This window comes from Condylostylus longicornis, unplaced genomic scaffold (assembly GCF_029603195.1).
Source record: "Condylostylus longicornis isolate FDR11 unplaced genomic scaffold, ASM2960319v2 ptg000098l, whole genome shotgun sequence".
In the NCBI taxonomy this organism is placed as follows: domain Eukaryota; kingdom Metazoa; phylum Arthropoda; class Insecta; order Diptera; family Dolichopodidae; genus Condylostylus; species Condylostylus longicornis.
In genome coordinates, this window is record NW_026578066.1 from 1,223,714 (window position 1) to 1,244,704 (window position 20,991).

Sequence of the window (20,991 nt, forward strand, 5' to 3'; positions counted from 1 at the left end):
TTAAAAGCCTTCAAATTTTTATCACTTCCTGTAGGAAGATAGACATATTTAAAAATGATATTATAAATCGGTCTGTACATTATGTTTAAATTTTATAAATCGATTATTGATTATTTGTTATATAATATAAAGCTCTAACCTTGAATTGTAAATGGAATGATTTTGTTTCAAGTTTCCTTTTTCTTTAATAACATATTTTATATGTACATATATTTTAAGGATCGTATATATTATCCTAAAATATTTCATGTTTTTGTGTAATATATCAAAGAATTCAAAGGATATAATATTAACATAATCAAATTTTTGTAAGGATATTGAAAAAATATGTAAGTTTTTTAATAGATCCAAAAGTAGTAACTCTTATTCAATAACTCCGTTTACGAGAAATAAAATCTCTAGTCCCAGAGAAAATATTATAGTAAATATATGTAAATCCGGTAATTTTTTACAATTTTAGATATTACGAAATTTTTAAAGGTCAAAATTTTTCAACCAAAATCAATAAAATTCAATATGTGCCTTGTTTACGTCATTACATAAGTTGGTCTCTTCGTTTTTAGCACTTTTCCAAAAATTTTTTTGAAAAAAGTGCTTATTAGTTTCACTCTGTCCATCCGTCCGTCCGTCCGTCCCTCCGTGGACACTTTTTTTGTTTACAAAACTTCTACACCTTTCAAGATAGAAAGCTGAAATTTAATACGTACATAGATCTTCACTAGAAACTTATTTCCGTAGAACAAAATTTTTACCTATCTCCCCCCCTCTAGAAGTTATACCCCCCCAAAACCCTAGAAATGGCCTTTTTTAAATATTTGTTGCAATGAAACCATAAGCATTTTTGAAATTTTGCACACGCAGAAAGGCAGTGGCTTGCTTCCCCTTGCGCGGTATGCTATAGTTAAACTTTAGAAAAACAAAATGGCCGTTCAAATTTACCGTTATCTAAAGTCCTTTTTTTCCAAATTTTTGATGTCGTTTTTCTTCTAGACCCCAGACTGTAGAAGCTTGAAATTTTAGGAGCTTTTAGATATTAACAAATAGTTCATTTTGTTAGAAGAAAATTTTTTTCCATCTTCACCCCCTCTCAAGTTATCACCTCTTGAAATTCGTAAAATTTGAATTTTTGACACCTTATATTTCCGAAACCGCAAGCTTTTCCAAATTTTTATAAACGCAAAAAGCTAACGGTAAATTCCATGAAATTAAAAAATATAATTATTTTTCTTAACTCACACAATTAACCCTTAAAATCAAGCATTGTGTTAACCCCTTTTTATATTAATTTTTGCTTTATTTCAAAGACTGCATATATGCGTCATCCTAAATATATGCAATCCTAGAAATAGTTTCGTATATGAATGAAAATAATTTTAATAGTGTGATAGGTATACATAGACTGTATTTAAAAGCAGAATTTTCACTTGTTGAAGGGAAAAGTGCTACAATACAAACCATTGGTTTGACCCAACTTTATTTAGTGATATCTCGTAAATTCCACGACCAAAAAAATTTTTGGCAATATTTTTTGTCGAAACAACAAAAAATTTTCAATTTCACGTTTCGGACATTAATAAATTAATGGTTTGTCCCATTTACAAGTAAAATATACAAGTAAAATATATACCTAACCGCAGATCAGAGCGAATTGAACAATCGATGCTGATAACCGCACTCTAGTTCTACTTTGATTTTCAGTCACCCTCTAGTCACGTGCACCAAATCCCCCTTAATATACCCAAGAGCCGAAGGCATTATTGAATATTATTTCAATCTCCAAAATCTTCTCGACTTGGTGTCCTACATACTGCGGACAAAATATACCAGATGTTCTCTAAATAAGCATGCCCTTTGACTCGACTAAAAGCAAAGCAGAAACCGCAAAAGTGGACTATGGAATTGGGAACTTTACCAGAACGCTCCAGCAGCCAATTCAACAGAGCAAAGCGAACCAGAGAATCGAATGACTGGGACGTGTATAAATCTCACAGTGTACAAAAGGTGCAAAGGCTCCCCTTGAACTGCAGGGTAGATGAGCTTGCTAGGCATGGAACGATTCTTGGTATTTTATTTGAAAGGAGAACCAAGGGTGCCTCTGAGCACATGCAGCTAGGCTATGTCGCAATCAATCAAACCAAAAACGCAGTGACATGCGACGCAATCAGACAATTTTAGCTAAACAGAGTAAGCTAGATTTGCGTCGCACGACGTGTTTAATGTCTCTTTTTCGGGGCAATATCGAAGCTGTGATAAGGGTTATAGGTGCGTACTGTCTGCTTGGCTAACATACCAGGAGGATGGGATATAATGCTTTAAAATAAATAAATAAATAGCATTTTTAACCTTCAAGTTAATTTCTTGAAAAATAAGCTTTTATAGTAAATTAGTAACATTGGGAGCAAACTAAGAATTCTTAAAAAAAATTACACTATGAATTTGACTTAAAGAAAAAAAAACAAAAAAATTTACATCTATTTTGCTTACGAGCAGTCTGGCCTTTATACCATAATACACCAATAAAAAATGTTAAATTGCAATTACACAACACACACACACATATATTAAATTTGAACATTCTTCTAATGCAAGAGAGAACTAGTTTGCTAATAAACATAATGTTACTCATTTATTTTGTTCTTTTTGAGAGTTAACGTCAAATAACATTTGTACATACAAGTATTTCTATTACACACTCGTACATTTCAAAAGATAATTTCATTTTATAACCTTACTTATCTTGAAGGATAAAACTAAAACTAAATTTATATATGTATATATGTATGTAGAGAACACCATATCAGTTTCACCTATAAGAGAGAAAGAACGTGATCAAAATTTAAAAAGAAAAAAAATTTTTTACTCTACTATTACTAAAACTTTAAACCTCTTTACATTTTACTTTAAAAAAAAAAAAAAACTTCATTTCTCTTTTTTTTTAATTTTTTTTTTATAATTCATTTTTATATTTATTGCATACATATCTCATATATGTACTTGTAATAGAAAAGAATTTTTAAAATATCAAAAACGAAAATGAAAACAAGCATTAGATTACGACCACATAACTTTAAAGGATGGTATACAATAAATCGTGTATGATAGTACCCAAATATCCTTTAATATACAAAGTACAAAACTACAAAACTACTTTTAAAAAGTGTAACCTAGCTAATCTTCTCTATAACATCATACAGATTGCATAAATTTATAAAAAAATATTTTAGTATATACCATGCATCTATATTGTATTATCCTTTTTGAACATATATACAAGATGGCATACACATGTTAATAAAATTCTTGGAAAATTTTTCAAAGAATTTTTGTCTCTTTTACTTTGTTGTTCTTGTTACTGTATAAAGACAATATTTTTTCATTTCTATTATTGACGTGCATTTTCAACTATTAAAAATATTTTGAAATGTATATAGGGAGCAAAAAAAAAAAAATATTTCAAAAAAATATTGTCCTTCTGTTCATATCAAGAATTCCGAAAAAGAAGCAAAATACAATAATATTTTCAAAGGACTTTTCATTTTAAAAATAACTCTGTTTGATCTTATTAGAATGCTACAGAGTTGTTTTTCCAAAAAAAAAAAAAAAAAAATGAATTTAAATTTAAAATATTTTATTTGAATAAATCGAGTTATACTTGGTGTATTTTTTTTAAATTTTGAAGTTGTAGGTTAAAGCCATAGAATTATTTTAGAATTATTTAAGATTTATATTTCAAACAAGATGAAAATGAGTTCAGATAGCACCAAATCAATGAATCAAATTCAATCAATCAATTCTAATAATCAGATAATGTTTCCAAATTTATCAGGTTATGCCTCCAAAACTTTCGTTAATTTGATCTTTTACAAGAAAAATACTTTCAAATTTTGAAATTTATCCCGTTGTTTCTCTTAAATTTTAAAATTTCTTCCGCTGTTACTCACAAGCTTTGAAATGTCTCCTTTTAGTTATTTCAAATTTTAGCATATCACTCGTTGTTTCTCTTATATTTGGAAATTTCTCCCATTGTTTCGCACAAATTTTGAAATTTCTCTCAAATTTTGAAGCTTCTCTCAAATTTTGAAGTTTCTCTAATATTTCCTCTCAAATTTTGCCATTTCTCTTCCTTTTTCTCTCAAATCTTGAAATTTCTGCCGTTGTTTCTCTCAAACTTTCAAATGTCTGCCTTGTTTTCAGCGTTCCCACTTGGATACAATTGTATCCATTTGGATACATTTTTGCTTTAAATTTGAGCTTGGATACAAAGATACTCAAATCTGCTAAAATGCCGAAATTGGCTACATTTTAAAATTTTACTGAAATATGGATACATTTTTTTTCAAACACTAAATAAATATAACAAGACAGTTAAAATGCTGCTAATATTAAATCGCGAAGTTGCTTTATCATCAATAAATGTTATTTGCTGGCTATTCTAAGCAGGTTTCCGAATTTTTTACAAGAAAGTAAAAAAGATACTTTATTAACTGCCTCTTCCTGTATTCAAATTTAGAAAATTCATACAAGAACGTACCAAAAATATTTTAGTGTTAGCTAGATGTAATAGAAAATGCATTGGATGTACATATTTTTTAAAATTTGTCCGTTTTCATGGTCAATCGTCTTTACCGCATAGTTCAACAACTACAGAAGGCATATATACATATTTTTTTTCTGACCTTAACTTTCACATTTAAAATATAATAGAAGTTGTATGTGATTTCTTAAAGAATTTAGTATAAATAACAAAACTCATATTGTGGAATAAAGCAAATTAATATTAATTATGGGTTAATTTGTACAAAATAAGACGACTTATTATAATAATGCTATTTTACGAGGTTGGATACATTTTGGATACATTTTTTTCTCGAAATTGGATACATTTTGTTTTTTCCGAGTGGGAACACTGCTTGTTTTATTTCAAATTTTGAAATTTCTCTCGTTCTTCTTCTTAAATTTTGAAATTTCCGCAATTATTTCTCTCAAATGTTGGTATTTGTCTCAATTTTTTTTATCAAATTTTGAAATTTCTCCCATTATTTCTCTCAAATTTTTAAATTTCTCAAGGTATTGAAATGCATAAGCCGACCCCAGATAAGGGACAAAGGCAAAGAGAGAAGAAAAAGATTTTTATTCAATATTAGCGGCAGATCAATGTTGATTGATTGAAGTTATTTTGTACACTCCTTTATAGTATAATTGGTAGTTTCCCTAATAATTTTCTATTAAGTGCTTTTATAAAAAACTTTATTTTAAAAAACTAGCACTTTTTTTTCTTATTTTTTCCTAATTTTTTTTTTAACTTGTCATGACTTCTGATCATTATTGGCTAGTATTATATTTAACTACTTAAATCATATACATAAAATATAAAAATCAGAAGAAAAGAACAAAAAAGAAAAAAGAATGAAAGGACACAAAATGGAATGACTTTGAAAATAATAAAAGAAGAAAAGAGAAGAGAAATAATAAGAAAACGAAAAAAAAATGTAAGAGTAATATTTTGCTTTCTAATATCCTGTGAAGGTTATCCAAGTAGCTGTCCCTTTTTCTTAATTTTTTTTTTCTATAATCCAAAAATTACATTTTATTTTTTCATTTTTCTCTTGTTTTTCGTTTTTTTCTGTTTGTAATTCAAACATTCACATTATCTTATCATTTGATATATGATAGTTGCATTACGTATGCATGTATGTGTGTATGAACTTATATACGATAAAAACTAAACATATATAGTTTGTTTTCAGAATATTTAATTTATTTTTATATGAAAAGGTTAAAACAATGGGACGAAATAAAATGAATAAACTCTTTTTGAACTCTTATACTCATGTAACTCTCTTCCCCCCCCCTCCACTCTTTTTGTTATAGCATTAAAAGTTCACGCTTTTCAATCAAACAAAGTTTTATTGCTGTTGTATAATATAAAATTAATTTAAATTGAAATGAAAAAGAAATTTTATAATCGTATTGGAGTACAATAAAATAAAAAATCTTTAAAAATATTTCTTAGATTACAAGAATAAGCAACCGAAACTTATAAAATAAAATTTTTAAAATAACAAAATAAATTAATTATAGAATTTAATTTTGTTATAGAAAATTTTTTGAAGTTTCTAAATTTAATAATAATAATCCGTTGTCCTTTTAGCTTTGGCGTTTTATAAATTTATATGTTAAGTTTAATTAAAAGAACAACGAAAATTCTGAAAATATTCTAGATAATTAGAGAATTTCTCACCTTTATAAAAATTAAATTTAATAAAATATTATGTTATGTGTTTTTAGTGTTATTTGTGGCAATGTGATAATAATATAACCTTTCATATATTGTAAAAGATGGTTGAGATGCAAACCTCAATTGATAAATTTATTGTTGTTAATCTTAAATTTAGAAATTTTATCAATAACTTTACTCTCCATAAGTTTTTTATATAGAATATCAAAAATTACAAAAATATGTATGATTAGGATTTTTGAATTCCATAAAATAGAGTCATGCCCAACAAAATAGGGCGAATTCTAAATTAGGTTTCGTTATGAGTTCGACAAAGGAGTTTGCTAAACCCGACTTTGGGAAGCTTCTATTTATCATATGTTAAGCTCATTTTGAAGTACGTATGTCAGGTATGGTTGCTTTATGGTTCTATCATATTTTTTAGAATCTAATTCGTTCAAAGGAGATTATTTAGTTCAGCATTGCGTGGTTTAGATTGGTCTGATCCTCTCAAGCTGTTACGATATGAAGAACGACTACTATATACTTATGAAAAAAGACTACTAGTTAGAACAATTCGAACAACTTGAGGTAAGCAGAACTTTTAAATGTTCGTCATTGCAGTACGGATTATGGTAGGAATGAACCGTTCACTAGGATGTTGCTTGTCGTCATTCTGGTTATTTTGATCGTGGTATTGGTAAGAATGCTCTACGGTTTGTATTTTCTAGGAATTCAAATTATGTTAACTATGAGTTATATTGCAGTGGTATTGAGGATCAACTCTGGTGATAAGGATCAACACTGGTTTCAAATATTCAAATTTTATTGTATTCTCCTAGAACTGTTTGCTTATCAAATTGGCCGCCAAAACTCCATTCTTTTCATAAGCAAAGGTTTACGTAATTTATTGTCAAATTTTTGCTTATTGACATTATTCAAAACATTGGAATGGATTCCCAATATCCTCTTTCATTCACGAAAATAAAAAACAAAAAAGGTCATTGATACTATACGGATTCTATTGTTTACCTCTGTTCCAAAAGTAATTTTCACCCATATAAAACTTTGCTAATTTCTATCTTTCTTTGTTCGTCTAATTTTATTTTTTCCCAACGCGCAGCTAATCGATTTGAATATTTTTAAATTCATTTGCTGGACCACTACAGAAACAAATTCCTCTGTCTTCAATAGCTTATTCTATTTTTCATTTGATTCATAAATTTATTACTCGCTAATTTGTAAGAAATTAAAAATTATAAATAGAAAACTACAACATTAATTGCATTAACTCTTCAGATTATGCAAATGTTGTTAAATAAAGGTCAAAAATTTCTTAAAACTACATACTGATTTCATTTTATGAATTAATATATTAAAATAAATCTTATTTAAAATAATCTATAAATTACTAAAATTCAATTATTAAAATACTTAAAATTCTTTCACGGAATAACTTCTACACTATAATCTTGTTTCTTAGAACAACAACAACAAAATAGTGTTAATATTAATGAATTTATGAATAACACGCCATTTAACAATTACAAAACTATAACTGTACTATTTGTATGACATTGAATATTTAACAGATTACGTGTAGTAATATTTATAAAAACAAAAGTATAACATGCATTACGTCATATAACAATGTAAGTTTTAATCGATATTTTGTTAACGAAAAATTATTCACCACCTTTGATGTTACCCTATACGTTACTCTATATATGTATGTATATAAATTAAATGAATGAAAAGTACAAATTAGAACAATATATAGAATTATGGCATCAATGAAAAAAATAGTAACATTCAGAATTAGTTTGAAATTATTCTCAAACATTTATACTAACAAACGTTAAATCTCCCCTCGTGACGTTAAATTACTCCGATGTACTTCACTCTCTATGCCTCTTTGGGAATAGAGCCAATGGGGTGAATACATTTTTACACAAAAATAATCAATTAAAACGTAATCATATTCAGGCAGTAATACCTATTGAAACATTGTATAATTGATGAAAGCGTCCGAAGTATTGACTGTCCCATGAATGATTCCTGGAAATATTACCTTATTTGCGAAAAAATTCAATATAGGAAGAATCACCCATATATCAATCGAAATATCCGAATCAGACACGCAAAACATGCGGGCGCTTATGGTCCCCCACCTTTCTGCATAGTGAGAATTTTGTTATAACTTTTTGAAATCAGTTTTTGAAAGATATATTCAGGGTTATTCGCAGGAGGACGAGAATGTCAGAACTCGACAAAATCTGACATCAACCTTAGAGGAATTCTAGTTTAGACTAAAATTCTTAGAAGTTAAAATTAAAATAAACTAATACACCCTTCTTCTTTATGAATATTTCAAATTCTTTATTAATATTCTTAACCAACAGCACCATCCCTAAATTTTGATATTTAAAATATTACCCACTTTAATTTTCTTCTACTCGATAACAATTTTCTGCTACAAATTTTTTCATTGAAAATTTTTTATTTCATTTCCGTCCTTCTTTAAATCTTTTTTATGTAATTCTAATTGTGTGTAATTTAAACCTTTTGGGTACGTTCAATTTATTAACAAAAGTGTGGTAAAATTAAATCTCTTGAAAAAATTCTCGTTTTCATGTAAAAAGATTAAATCAAAATAAAACAAAAAGAAAAAAGTAAAATGAAAAAAGAACTTACGCGGTCATAGGTTATTTTAATATTTTTTTACAAAGAAAACAAAAAATTGCGTGTCCTTTTTTATTCCTTTTGTTTCCTCCAAAATAATATTGAAAAGGAAAACAAATTGTGGGTTGAACCGGAACTTCAAAACATTTTTTTGTACTTGGATATTTTTACAACTGAACTGTTTATAGCCGTACGAACGTATGTTCGAAGGGTGTATTAAATTTGCCTTATCGTTCGTAACACTAGGAAATAATGGTTTGAGATATAGACTCAAGTGTATGTTTTTAATTAGCGTCGAATTCTGAGTCGATTTAGCATTGTCTGTCCGTCCTTCCGTCCGTCTCAACGATAACTAAAAAACTAATTGAGCTAAGCTCACCAAATTTTCACAAATAATTTATTTTCTATTTAAATGGGATATGATGGGGGTACTGGTTCGAGCAGCTGCCATACAACTTCAAAACTTATTTGACTTTAGCTTTGGTATTGAAATTTTACACAAGCGAATATATTACTAGGGCCAAATCTGCTATACAACGTCAATAGTTATTTTTCCATATCTTAGAAAAAATTGAAAACACAGTCCTGAAATTTTGCATAAATTTATATGGCAATATGGCAACTTAAAATCATAATCTGTTCCATAGTCAGCTATGACATATTAATTCGCACATAGGATAACAAATTCGTACGGGTATCACAGAGTTGACACGGTCAACTCCATTTTTGCTCATGTTTTTGTATAGTTGTCCTTTTTTTAAAATTACAAGGATTTAAAAATAAATGAAGAGAATATTCTCACTTTCTCACTACGTTTAATTTTCAAAAAAATTTTTTTTAAATTACTTTAATATTTCATGTACCAAAATAAATTTATGACAAAATTTAAGATTTTAGAGAGGTTCCTATTGCGACAACAACAATAATAAAAAAATAATTTACAATAAAATACACCTAATTTTATAAGAAATTATATAAGTTTAACTGAAGTAAAGAAGTGGTGAAAATTCATTTAGAATTGCAACACAAAATTGTACAAAATTCAAGGACTTTCAAAAGAAAATTTCAAAAATTAAAAATCAATTTGAAAAAATTTTCAAGAACAAAAATATTTTTTTTTCTTCTTATTTTCTTATGTATGTGTGTAAGAATTTTATTTGTTTTCACTTATTCTGTTGGTTTTTTTTTTCAATATAATTTTAAAAAATTATAAATATGCATAAATTTTTGAAAGTGGTTTTGTTGCAATGCCAACATTACATTTTATACATTGCTTATAATTCAGTTTTATTATATGTACATGTGTAGATTTGAATTAAGAAGAAATATTTTTCATGTATGTTGTATAATATGTGCATAACATACAACTAAACTCATTGAACCGAAAATATTACAGCATGTGCTGTAAGATTTTCCAAATTATAAACTCTTACATATTTATGAATTTCAATGATTTTATTGTACTGCATTCTAAAATTTTTTTTTAATTTTAATTTAATTTCAGGAAATTTAATTTTTATTAAAGTAATAAGAAATTTATGAATAATGAAAATATTAAAGTTAAAGTATCAAAAATAAAATTTGCTACAATTTAAAATTAAATGTATGCTTTTTAATAATTTTATGCATACAAAAGTGTGTAATCGAAATATATATTTATATATCGAATATACAATCGATACCGAAGAGAACATATTCCAAAAACTTATAAATATTTAACAGTTTTGATTAAGTTTCATATTTAATTGTGGCATGAGTTATTTTTCAGACAATTGGAAGAAATTTTTTTTAATTTTAATCAAATTTTAATTCTCTTTGAACAAATACGCTTACACCCATTGGTTATCTAGTACTCCCTTTAAATAGAACAAATTTAATCGGCCTGGTTCAATTCATTTAAACTTGTGCACAGGAATTGTAAAGAGACGGCGAATTTAAAAGTCACTAGGTTGCCTTACGGTGTCTCCATTTCCGGAAGTACTGTTGAAGATATCAGCCTAAGCATTACTAGTGCCATAATATACTGTCCGACTATGAAAATTAAGTTGGTTTTGATATTTACACCATATTTTAGCTGTACATGCGGCTCATTTAGAGTTTCCGAAAACGATGTTAAAATAAGTTTTCTTCCAAATCAGAGCAATGTACCTACAAAAAGAAATGTCGCTGCTGGAGTTAACTGGAAATACGATATGTAAACTTATATACTGCATTTTTCTCTCAACAACTATTATCTAAACGGATTGTAATGGAAAATTCCAGTTACTTGCTTTTTTGAGTCTCATAACATTATTTGCTGCCCTGATGAGTCGAACCCTGCATGGGATGTCGAACGGATGCAGCGACTTTTATGCACAAAACCACAATATTTCGAACCCATATAAACGTAAAACAGGGTACTAAAAATAGAACTAGAAAACTGGCTATTGCAGCTCTACGCACAATATCTTTGAGCTATGATTACCACTATAGGTCTTTTAAGAAAATTATGGCAATTGAGCAGTGATGATAGTTGAACGTTTTGTGGGAAAGTTAGATTACATAATGTTTAAAAACGCATTTCATACCAAATGCTTTAATTATTATACATATTTAATTTAGAAAATAACATTTATTGTTATTCCAAATTAAAAATTTATAAAATTATTTTATAATTCTAAATAATGCTACATAAAAATATTTAAATCCCTTCGTAATTAATTCAATAATAAATTGCAATCTGTGATTTAAAATTTTAAATATTTTAATATTAATTATTTATTATGAATAATATTAAAGTATTTATTAAAATAATTAAATTAAGGAATTTTTTTTGTTTAAATTTCACCAATACCAAAAAAAAAAAAATCTGATGTGATCAGCATATAACCGACCGCAATGTTTATTGTCTAGTTAAATGAAAGTGTTACAGAATATTATAAAAATGTCTGTTAAATACTTCTTTCCAATTTTTAGGACATTAGTAAGCTTATAGTTAGAATACCTAGAAAAATGTAAATTTGTAGGAACTCTTAATAGAGTTCCGCTTTGTGCTAGCAAAATACCCTGAAATGCTCGCCAGTTAGTTTCGGTAACAAGCAGAACTCAAATATCAACCAGAACTCATATATCAGTATACCGAACTTGAGATACATGACCGACAGACTGACACACCGTTGATTGCTAAAAATAGTTTATTTACATTTCCCTGCCATGGAGAAGTGCATTCCCACCGAAAACTCGATATGCATAATTTGTTGCCATCACATAACCTACTTATTGTATACACAATACGGTCGATAACAAATCGAAAGGCTATTAGAATATTTAAAACGAACAGGAATCACAGCACATTTTTATGTTATATAAAATAAAAAATATAATTACCAAATGAAATCTCTGTTACATTTACGAGTATTAGATGAAAATATCATCAAATCCTTCCATAAATTTTTATCTTAAAATCGCGTATTCTATTCACGTTTAGTAATTCTCCATATAAAAATATTCAAAAATAACATTTGATCTTCAATACTTACTAATAAGAGAACGAACATAGATAGATACGTACATGCAAATATGTATATACATATACGATGTATATGTATATTATATTGGTATATGCATTATTATAATATGTATGTATAATATATTAATAAAATATCAAAGAGATAGCTTTTGAATTTTTCACGAATGAATTCCCATCAGGACATCCAAACAAATAAATGCATTTCAACTATTTACGTTTTTTTTCTTTTGAAGAAATATTAATCCGAAGGGACATTTTACCATCATCAAGAATATTGTTATGCCAAATATTTATTGTAAATTTTATAAATAGAAATGAGATAAAAAAAGTATTTTAATAAAATTAAATTGAAATTGAAATTTTCGCATTTAATAAAACACAAAAATCTTGGAATATTGAAAAATAAAATGACGCAAAGAGAAACGAAAATTCGAAAAATTTTTAATTCAAATATTTTGTGAGTAACCTAAAATTTAATTTATTTTCTTTTTAAATAATTTTCTAAAGAGTTTTCTTCTTTAAAATGGCAGTCAGAATCCAAAAATAAAGCTATGTACAACTAAGATTTTTAAGTTTTGTAGTTGTTGGCAATGTTTTAGCACCATGTTTTAAATATTAGACTGTAAATTTGCAAAATATAAGTAAAATGTTTGATTTAATCTAAGTCTTTAGTTAATACCTAATATTTACACAATTACAATGCCAAATAATGCCAAAAAATTAACATTAATTAAAAACAATTAATAAAATTTTTAGATACGTAAAATTAATTACCCCTGAAAGTATGCAATATTTTTTATAAAACAAATTTAAGTAAATACCGCGAGTAGCATTTAAAAAATTTATAATAAAACGATAATTGGTAACTATTATTTAAAATTTTGTAAATATTTTAAGTGTCACGCAATATATTCTTGCCAATTATATAAAATCGCTATCCTTAAACCATGTGGCTACAAGCTTAATATGATAGTGAAATTAACAAAAATATAACTAAATGCAATTATACTTACATACTCTATGACATGCTTTAATGAGATTTATCTATAGATATAGGGCCAAAACTCAATCCATGTAGAAATAGAGAAACTTATTATACGAACTGGTCTTATGTACATAGATATTTAAAATTTTATATACAAATAATTTTATCTTATAATGAAATGCTATACACAACATATTAATCAGAAAATTAAATAAAATCAATTGAAAATTTAAAGCAAATATTTACTAATATACATATTTGACATACATATATACATATGTAAGCATATATACAAGGAGCACATTGAATACTTTAAATTCACATCACATTTTTTAAATTTCAAAGTAATCAAAGGAAAAGAAATATCTAGCAGGGATAAAAGGGATACAAAAATTTATTAATGGAATGAATTTTTCACTAATGATCTTTGTTGCCTTTAATATCAAAAATTCCTAACTCCTTTAAGCAACATGACAACTGAATAAAAGCATTGACAACTGAAAGAGCAGTTTCTGCTCTTTTTATTTTTTTTTCAGATTAAAAAATAAAAAATATGTAATCAATAATATTTTATTTATTTATCTCTTTTTTTTCCAGTTGGGTGAAGATTTACAATCTGGTATATTCTTTTTTGGTATGTCAAATAGTCTTGTGAATCCTTTAATATACGGAGCATTTCATTTGTGTCCTTTAAAGAGAAAGAACAGTCAATATGCTCATTATAGTTTAACTAGGTAAGTTTTTTAAATTTTTAAATTTTATTAAAAACAAATATTTAAGATTACTATTTTTGTAAGAAATAAAAAGAAGGCATAATGTCAAATAAAAAAAGTAATTAACTGTTATAGTAGTTTACTAATGATTAATTAATAATTTACTGTTGCGACAACAGTGATTTGAGCTTCTTCTCTTTTCATACTCTTTATATTTTAATTTGACACATCTTCACTTGACGTTTCGACATTTGTCATTCAAATTGTTAATTTATTTTTTTTGTCTTACAGAATTAGAAATCTTAAATAAAACACTGCGTATAAAGCTGTCTGTATGTTTGATGCAAAATAATAAAGAATTTTTGTGAAATAATAAATATGAACCTCTTCCGAAAAATCTTTGATAATGGTATTTTAACGTTGAAACTAAGAAATTTTATGGAATAGTTGGTGCATGCCTTAATAAAAAAACAATAATTTTGATCTCTTTGTTGAACGTTTTTAATTTAGGCACAAAAACTTGATAATTCTATTCTTGGCTAATATTAGTTAATTATAGCAATTGAAAGTAAAATATGGAATCTGGGGATATTTACTCAAAAATTTTCCATAAAAAAGTGCTAAATTTGCTATAAACTGAAAAAGAAATTCAAAAATTTTCAAAATATCGGATCTTATCACATTTTCACATGAAATTTCAAATATCAAACATACATTCATTCTAATATACTATATTTTCGCATATACACAAAATATAATAAACTCATATTATAAACATAATGTATATAACTAACAATATTAATATAATTTTATTTTTTTTTTTCTTAAAAAAACATTTTATTAATTTCAAGAATTGTTTTACAGAGACAACTCTCATAGCTATCAAAGATCACCATCTCTATTGACAGCAACAACTCAAATCGATTCAAGCGGAAGACAACAAACATTCAAACATCAGAGATCAAGTTATTATCAACGTAATGGTAGTATGATGCGTCGTTGTGATCATTTTGATTTAACAAATTCGCCAACAATTAAAAATAAATTTCAATCAACGGCAACATCATCAGCCGTTGCTTCTACTACAAATTGCAGTAATGATATTAATGTACATTTAAATAATGATCATAGTAATTCACAAAAAGAATATTTATTACGTCAGACTTCATTTAGTAGTAGTCATATTAAGACAATAAATAACAATAATAATAATAATAACAGTAGCTCAAAATTATTATTGGATTATAATAAAAGTCATCAAAATAATGGTAATATAATTAATGATGTAACGAAAAAAACAAAAATTAATAGTAATAACATTTCTAGTGTATAATAAATTAAGGATATTTAGAATAAATAGTCATAAATTATTTTTTTTCGAATTGAATAAAATTAAATATAGTTGTAATGAAATTTTGTGATTTTACTTATAATTTTAAAAATTTTTTGTTTTTTTTTTTTTAAGTTTTTAAACAATTTATAATGAGAATGAAAGAGAAAGCAATATGGTATGCGTGTGGTATTTTTTAGGTAAGCAGCCACAGGGATGCAATTTTTAATTTATTATCTATAATTTAAAACACGATCACTATGAAATTTTAATGAAAATTATCAATTTGTGATGCCGATAAAAATTGTTCGATATTATATTCCATATAAATTCCGAGATTCCATATAAATATTAACAATTAAATTCACATGTTCAGCGTCCTATGCAATTGCTGTACGGTTTCAAAAACGTGCACCTTCCCACCACTTATAAAATTGCATAATTTCGCATAATAATGACTTTCTTATAAATATATCATACTAAAGGGAAAATGCGTCATAGAACAAAGCCTGGAATTAAACTATCAGTTTTTTGCTTTGCAATATTTATGAATATAAAGAAAAAGAAAAATTTTTGGAAAGCACAAAAAAAATTGGTAAAAATTTTTAATTTTCAAAATTTAGTTTTTTTTAAGTTTTCGCCCCTGTTTTTCAGCGCCCATTACAAATGCTTACTTTGCAAATACGGTGGAGCCGGCGCTGAATATTCGTAACAATTACGTTAATGTTAGCCAATTTACCAATTGTGCAACTTATAATTTTCACTTTACTTTAAAAACTATAATTGATTTCCACAATTTTATTTGAACTTTTTTATAATATTATTAAGAAACACTTCTATATTTATAATTCTGGTTGTAGTAGAATGTACGTTTTTATAAAAAAGAAGGCTGTATTTTAAATAATTTATAAAATTAATTAAAAAATTAAAAAAAAAAAAAACAAAAAAAAAATATTTTCAAAGAAAATTCGCGATGTAAATAAATTTAAAAAAATTGTTTCTACCTCAGCACTTTAAAATTTAAGAATTTTTAATTTGAAAGCTTTTTTATTAATTTATATAAGCTTCATGATTCAAAAAACAAAATTCAGATAAAAGTTATATAAGATGAGATTTCCAAATCAGCTATAAATTAAGAATTAAATATGAATTTCTCATAGATTACAATCCAACAATTACCAATATTCTTCTAGAATAGAAACAGTAATTTAAATAAAAAGCATATAGTGACTATACGGTGAATACAAAATAAATTACAAATTAAACACTCTGAAATATTAACGTTTACCTAAAAGTATGCAAAATTAATTATCAAATTCATGTAATGCTCACTGTACTGTACCTATAGACATAGAATTTCTTATAACATGTTTAAAACGTACTAATAAATTCATCCTTATAGAAATAATCCAATAACAATCACCCGTTGCTTTAAGCTATATGTGATTGCTTTGCAGAAAAAGTAGAGGGTGATTTCGAACACCTTTATGATTTTAAAAATATGTCATATGCTGTCTTGTTTTTTTATTGTCATTGAAAAATTTTATTAATTTTAGCTAATAATATACGATTAAGCATGATTTTTAATTGCAGTTTCCTTAAATATTTGTAAAATTAAGAAAATATTTAACCTATAAGTAAGTGATAAAACTTTTTCTTCATTAAAAAATATAAGTTATGGTGTATATACACAATTCGATATTTTAATATATACATATATACATATAAAAATTAATTATATATTCTTCAAAAATTATACACCTACATACATATTATGTATGCATAATTATATAATTGTTATAGTGTTATAAATTAAATGTAAAAACTCTATATATATATATATATATTATATTGTGCAAGAGCTTAAATTTAAGGAAAAAAAAATTTTCAATTTTAATGTTAAAAAATTTGTAAATTTCAAAAATTATGAAAAAGAAAAAATAAAAATATAAAAATGCAAAAAAATTTTATAATATAAATTAAAATTTTTTTAATTGTTTTTTAATACAAGCGTCCGCCACTCCCTCCCACTGTCTAATTTTAAAGAAACTTCACAATTTGTTAATTTTTTTAACTAAAATCACACATATTTTTTGTCACAACAATATAGTGCAGAAGATTTGGGTTATAGGAAGAATTGAATTGCAAAATGGGTAAATATATTAAACTTATTATATAATATACCTTGTTCTAAAATATCACAATGCGAAAATTATGATAATTTTGTATTTTAATAATTAACCTATATATTTCACTAAATAAATTAAATAGAAGATTCTTTTTCTCAAAATTTATGATCGAAATTTATTTGAAAAATACAACCGGAACGATAGAGAATAATAAAACAGAAAAGGGTGTCCCAAAATTAACATTTTCAACAAAACATTTTCAGCGTTGAGGCTTTTCATTTGGACGACTTTGTTAATCGACAAAATTATCGCATTTAGGGTTCAGAAAATCTACAAGTGATTATTAACGAGCAAATGCATCCACAACGTGTCACTGTTTGGTGCGGATTCTGCATTGGAGGCATCATCGGACCATTCTTTTTCAAAAATGCAGCTGGAAACTGAAGCAATAGTGGCGAGTATCGCGACATGATAATTCAGTTTTTTGTTCTAAAATTGCAAGATATGGATGCGGACGGCATGTGGTTTCACCAAGATGGTACCATATGCCATACTGCCTGAGAAACAATTCAATTATCTACTGCATGAGTCATCTGGTCGTGTAATTTCCCGTTTTAGTAATCAGAATTGGCCGCCCAGATCATGTAATTTAACGCCGTAAAATTTTTTTCTTTGGCATTTTTCAAAGTCTAAAGTTTATATGAACAAGCCCGCGACCATTCACGTTTTGACATAGAATAAATAATATTATATTAAAGTAGGAGAACTCGCTTATGAGAAAAGCACTTTGTTGAACATGTTGAAAATAAATTTCTTTTTAAAGTTTTAGAATGCTGTGGGAGTAAACATAAAAATTTCTTATTAAATTCAAATTCAGTTAAAAATTTTATACCATTCTTCGCCAAAGATTAATCACTAACTTTTTCTAAATGTCAAACAATAAACAAAACATTTTGACGAAAATTTTTTTTCCATAAATTCGGTAACATTCGAAATATTATTTGTTGTAATTTATTCAAAACCACCCAATTATTCATTAAACTCAATATAATTATATAATGTGGCTACAGTTGAAGTAGTTTAAGTCATCTTTTATTAAATAAAAATTAACCCAGTTCTTTAAATGACACTCCAACTTCAAATAAAATGACATCCAATGACAATTTTCAATGATGACAGACAAATCGGCAATTTCCTCATTTTGTACCAACGATTATGTCATCTCTCAACCACAATATTATAAGTACAAAACTGTAATAATTTGACAGAAGCAAAATATATTTTACATATTTTTTTTTATTGTATTTTTATATATTTTTTTTTAAATAATTTACATAAAAATTCAATTTAAACATTTTTATTTTGTTACAGTATAACATACTTAAAGTATAATACATAAATTATGCAAATAAATAATAAAATTATATAAAAGTAAGTATATTATGTAAGACATTTATACATGTTTGTTTTATATTTTGGGAATGATTATTTAGAAAAAAATAACATTTTAATATAGTAAAATTTTATATTAAAAAATTTATTATATAAAAAATAATAGTAAAAATAATAAGTAATATTATATACATATACGTGTATAGGGCTCAATATACAAATAATACTTCCAATGAAAATATGCAGGGAGCAGGAAAGGTACACAAGCAAATTTATAAATTCATCTATGGCATGTATAATATATTAAAATTAAAAATAAATAGATTTCGTGCACTTGTATTTTCGAATATGTTAGTATACAATGTTATAAATTGAAGAATTTTTGACTGGTCTTTGAATTAAAATGAAAAACTATGTAGAAATTAGTTTATACACAGTAAGTAATGCAATAAAAATGAAGCTCAGCCGAAATTTTCGAGTGAATAAAATAATTTTTTGAAATTTCACAGAGAAGAACCGTTCCCGAATAAATTATAATAAGTGGTGATACAAATACATTTCTTTCAAGTAAGTTTAAAGTCAGGTGGTCCTAAATCTTATGTTCATATTTTTCATAAATGTACATAATTAATGTAAAGTTTCATTATCAACTATTAACACTATAAAATTTTAGAAAAGTGTATTGTTATATATAAAAATCTCATATAGAGTATCTCTCAGTATATAGAGTAGATTATTACACATAGTTTTCACATACATATTATACCTATTTATTATCCTTATATACATATGTCGTTAATATCATCTAAAGAAGCACTTTTAATACAAAGAGATTATTTTATTGTTTTATTTAAATTCATTTCACAGGCGCTCACTATACAATAATGTAAAAATTATACAATTTTAAGAGTGTAACAGCTAAATTACTGCTTATTCAATTATCACAACATAACACAAAAACATAACAGAAAGAGAGAGCGGAGGTCAAACTTTATAATAAATTTAAAATAATTTTTCTTTTTTAAGCGCAATAAAAATTTGAAGTATGTTCAAATTTTTACCGAAAAAATCGGACCTTAAAAATAAATATTTTTAAAGTTCTATAAATTATACCGTCTAATTTCCATAATTCACAATAAGAAATTTGAAAAAAGGTATTCTTAATCATTTTAATTCTCTGAGTTAACTGAGAATAGTAAAAAAAATTAAAACGTCATAAGAACTTGAAAACAATTTTCTGTTCGCCATCTTTTGTTATGTTGTGATAACTTTTAAATTTATTTTACATTTAACATTATTTTAAATTTAATTACACTTACAAAAGGTACAAATTTTGAGTAAATATAAATTTTTATTTTTACATTTTTGTTGTTGTTTTATTAAGCCAAAGGTTAAGCTAATAAAACTTTTAAATTTTTTTTTTAATTTTAAAATTAAATAAAAAACCCTTTATTTCTTCTCAAACAACTTTCAACTTTTACTTAATTTTTGTATGTGTACTCATTTACCTTCATTGATTTCATTAATTTAACAAATCCTTTTATTGATTTTTTTCATCCTTTCGGTTTATTTATGAATTTAAACCATATTCCAATGTTTCAATATTAGTTCGTAAACGATTTTCATCACTTTGTTTTCTTTTATTTGTACTGATGCTGCCGCTGCCGCCGCCGCCGCCCCTTAAACGTTTAATACAATCTCGAATAAATGAATATCTTGTACGGCTTATAACATAAATGTACGGATCAAATGTAAAATGTAATGCCATCAATATATCAGATATTGTGAAGAACCAATGTTTATTTGGTAATCGATTTGGCATTAATGCCAATGGCACTGATATCTGTATTATAGAAAAATAATTAATTATAGAAAAATAATTATAGAAAATAATTAATTTAGTAATTAAAATTATATTTTTAATTAATTTAAGAAATTTTAATAACAGTGGTTGTTTTATCCTAGACCGTAATTTTCGTGTTTGATGCATACACGTACATATCGCAGAGGGTATATTTTAGGTATGGTAAGTAGA

At 26.0% G+C, this 20,991-nt stretch overlaps 2 protein-coding genes across 2 annotated transcripts in view; one reads left to right on the forward strand and one right to left on the reverse strand.

Moving 5' to 3' along the window:
- The window catches only part of LOC129613944 (gonadotropin-releasing hormone receptor), a gene marked incomplete at its 3' end in the record, with an annotated part of 100,863 nt that extends 85,545 nt beyond the window's left edge, over positions 1-15,318 (forward strand). Inside the window, exons 5-6 of the mRNA XM_055528293.1 lie at positions 13,990-14,126; positions 14,970-15,318. Of these exons, the coding sequence (XP_055384268.1) occupies positions 13,990-14,126; positions 14,970-15,318 (486 nt within the window). The remainder of the gene's footprint in view (positions 1-13,989; positions 14,127-14,969) is intronic.
- A 4,842-nt stretch (positions 15,319-20,160) lies between these two features.
- The window catches only part of LOC129613945 (uncharacterized), a 29,574-nt gene continuing 28,743 nt past the window's right edge, over positions 20,161-20,991 (reverse strand). Inside the window, exon 5 of the mRNA XM_055528294.1 lies at positions 20,161-20,799. Coding sequence (XP_055384269.1) covers positions 20,527-20,799 — 273 coding nt within the window. The 3' untranslated portion in view covers positions 20,161-20,526. The remainder of the gene's footprint in view (positions 20,800-20,991) is intronic.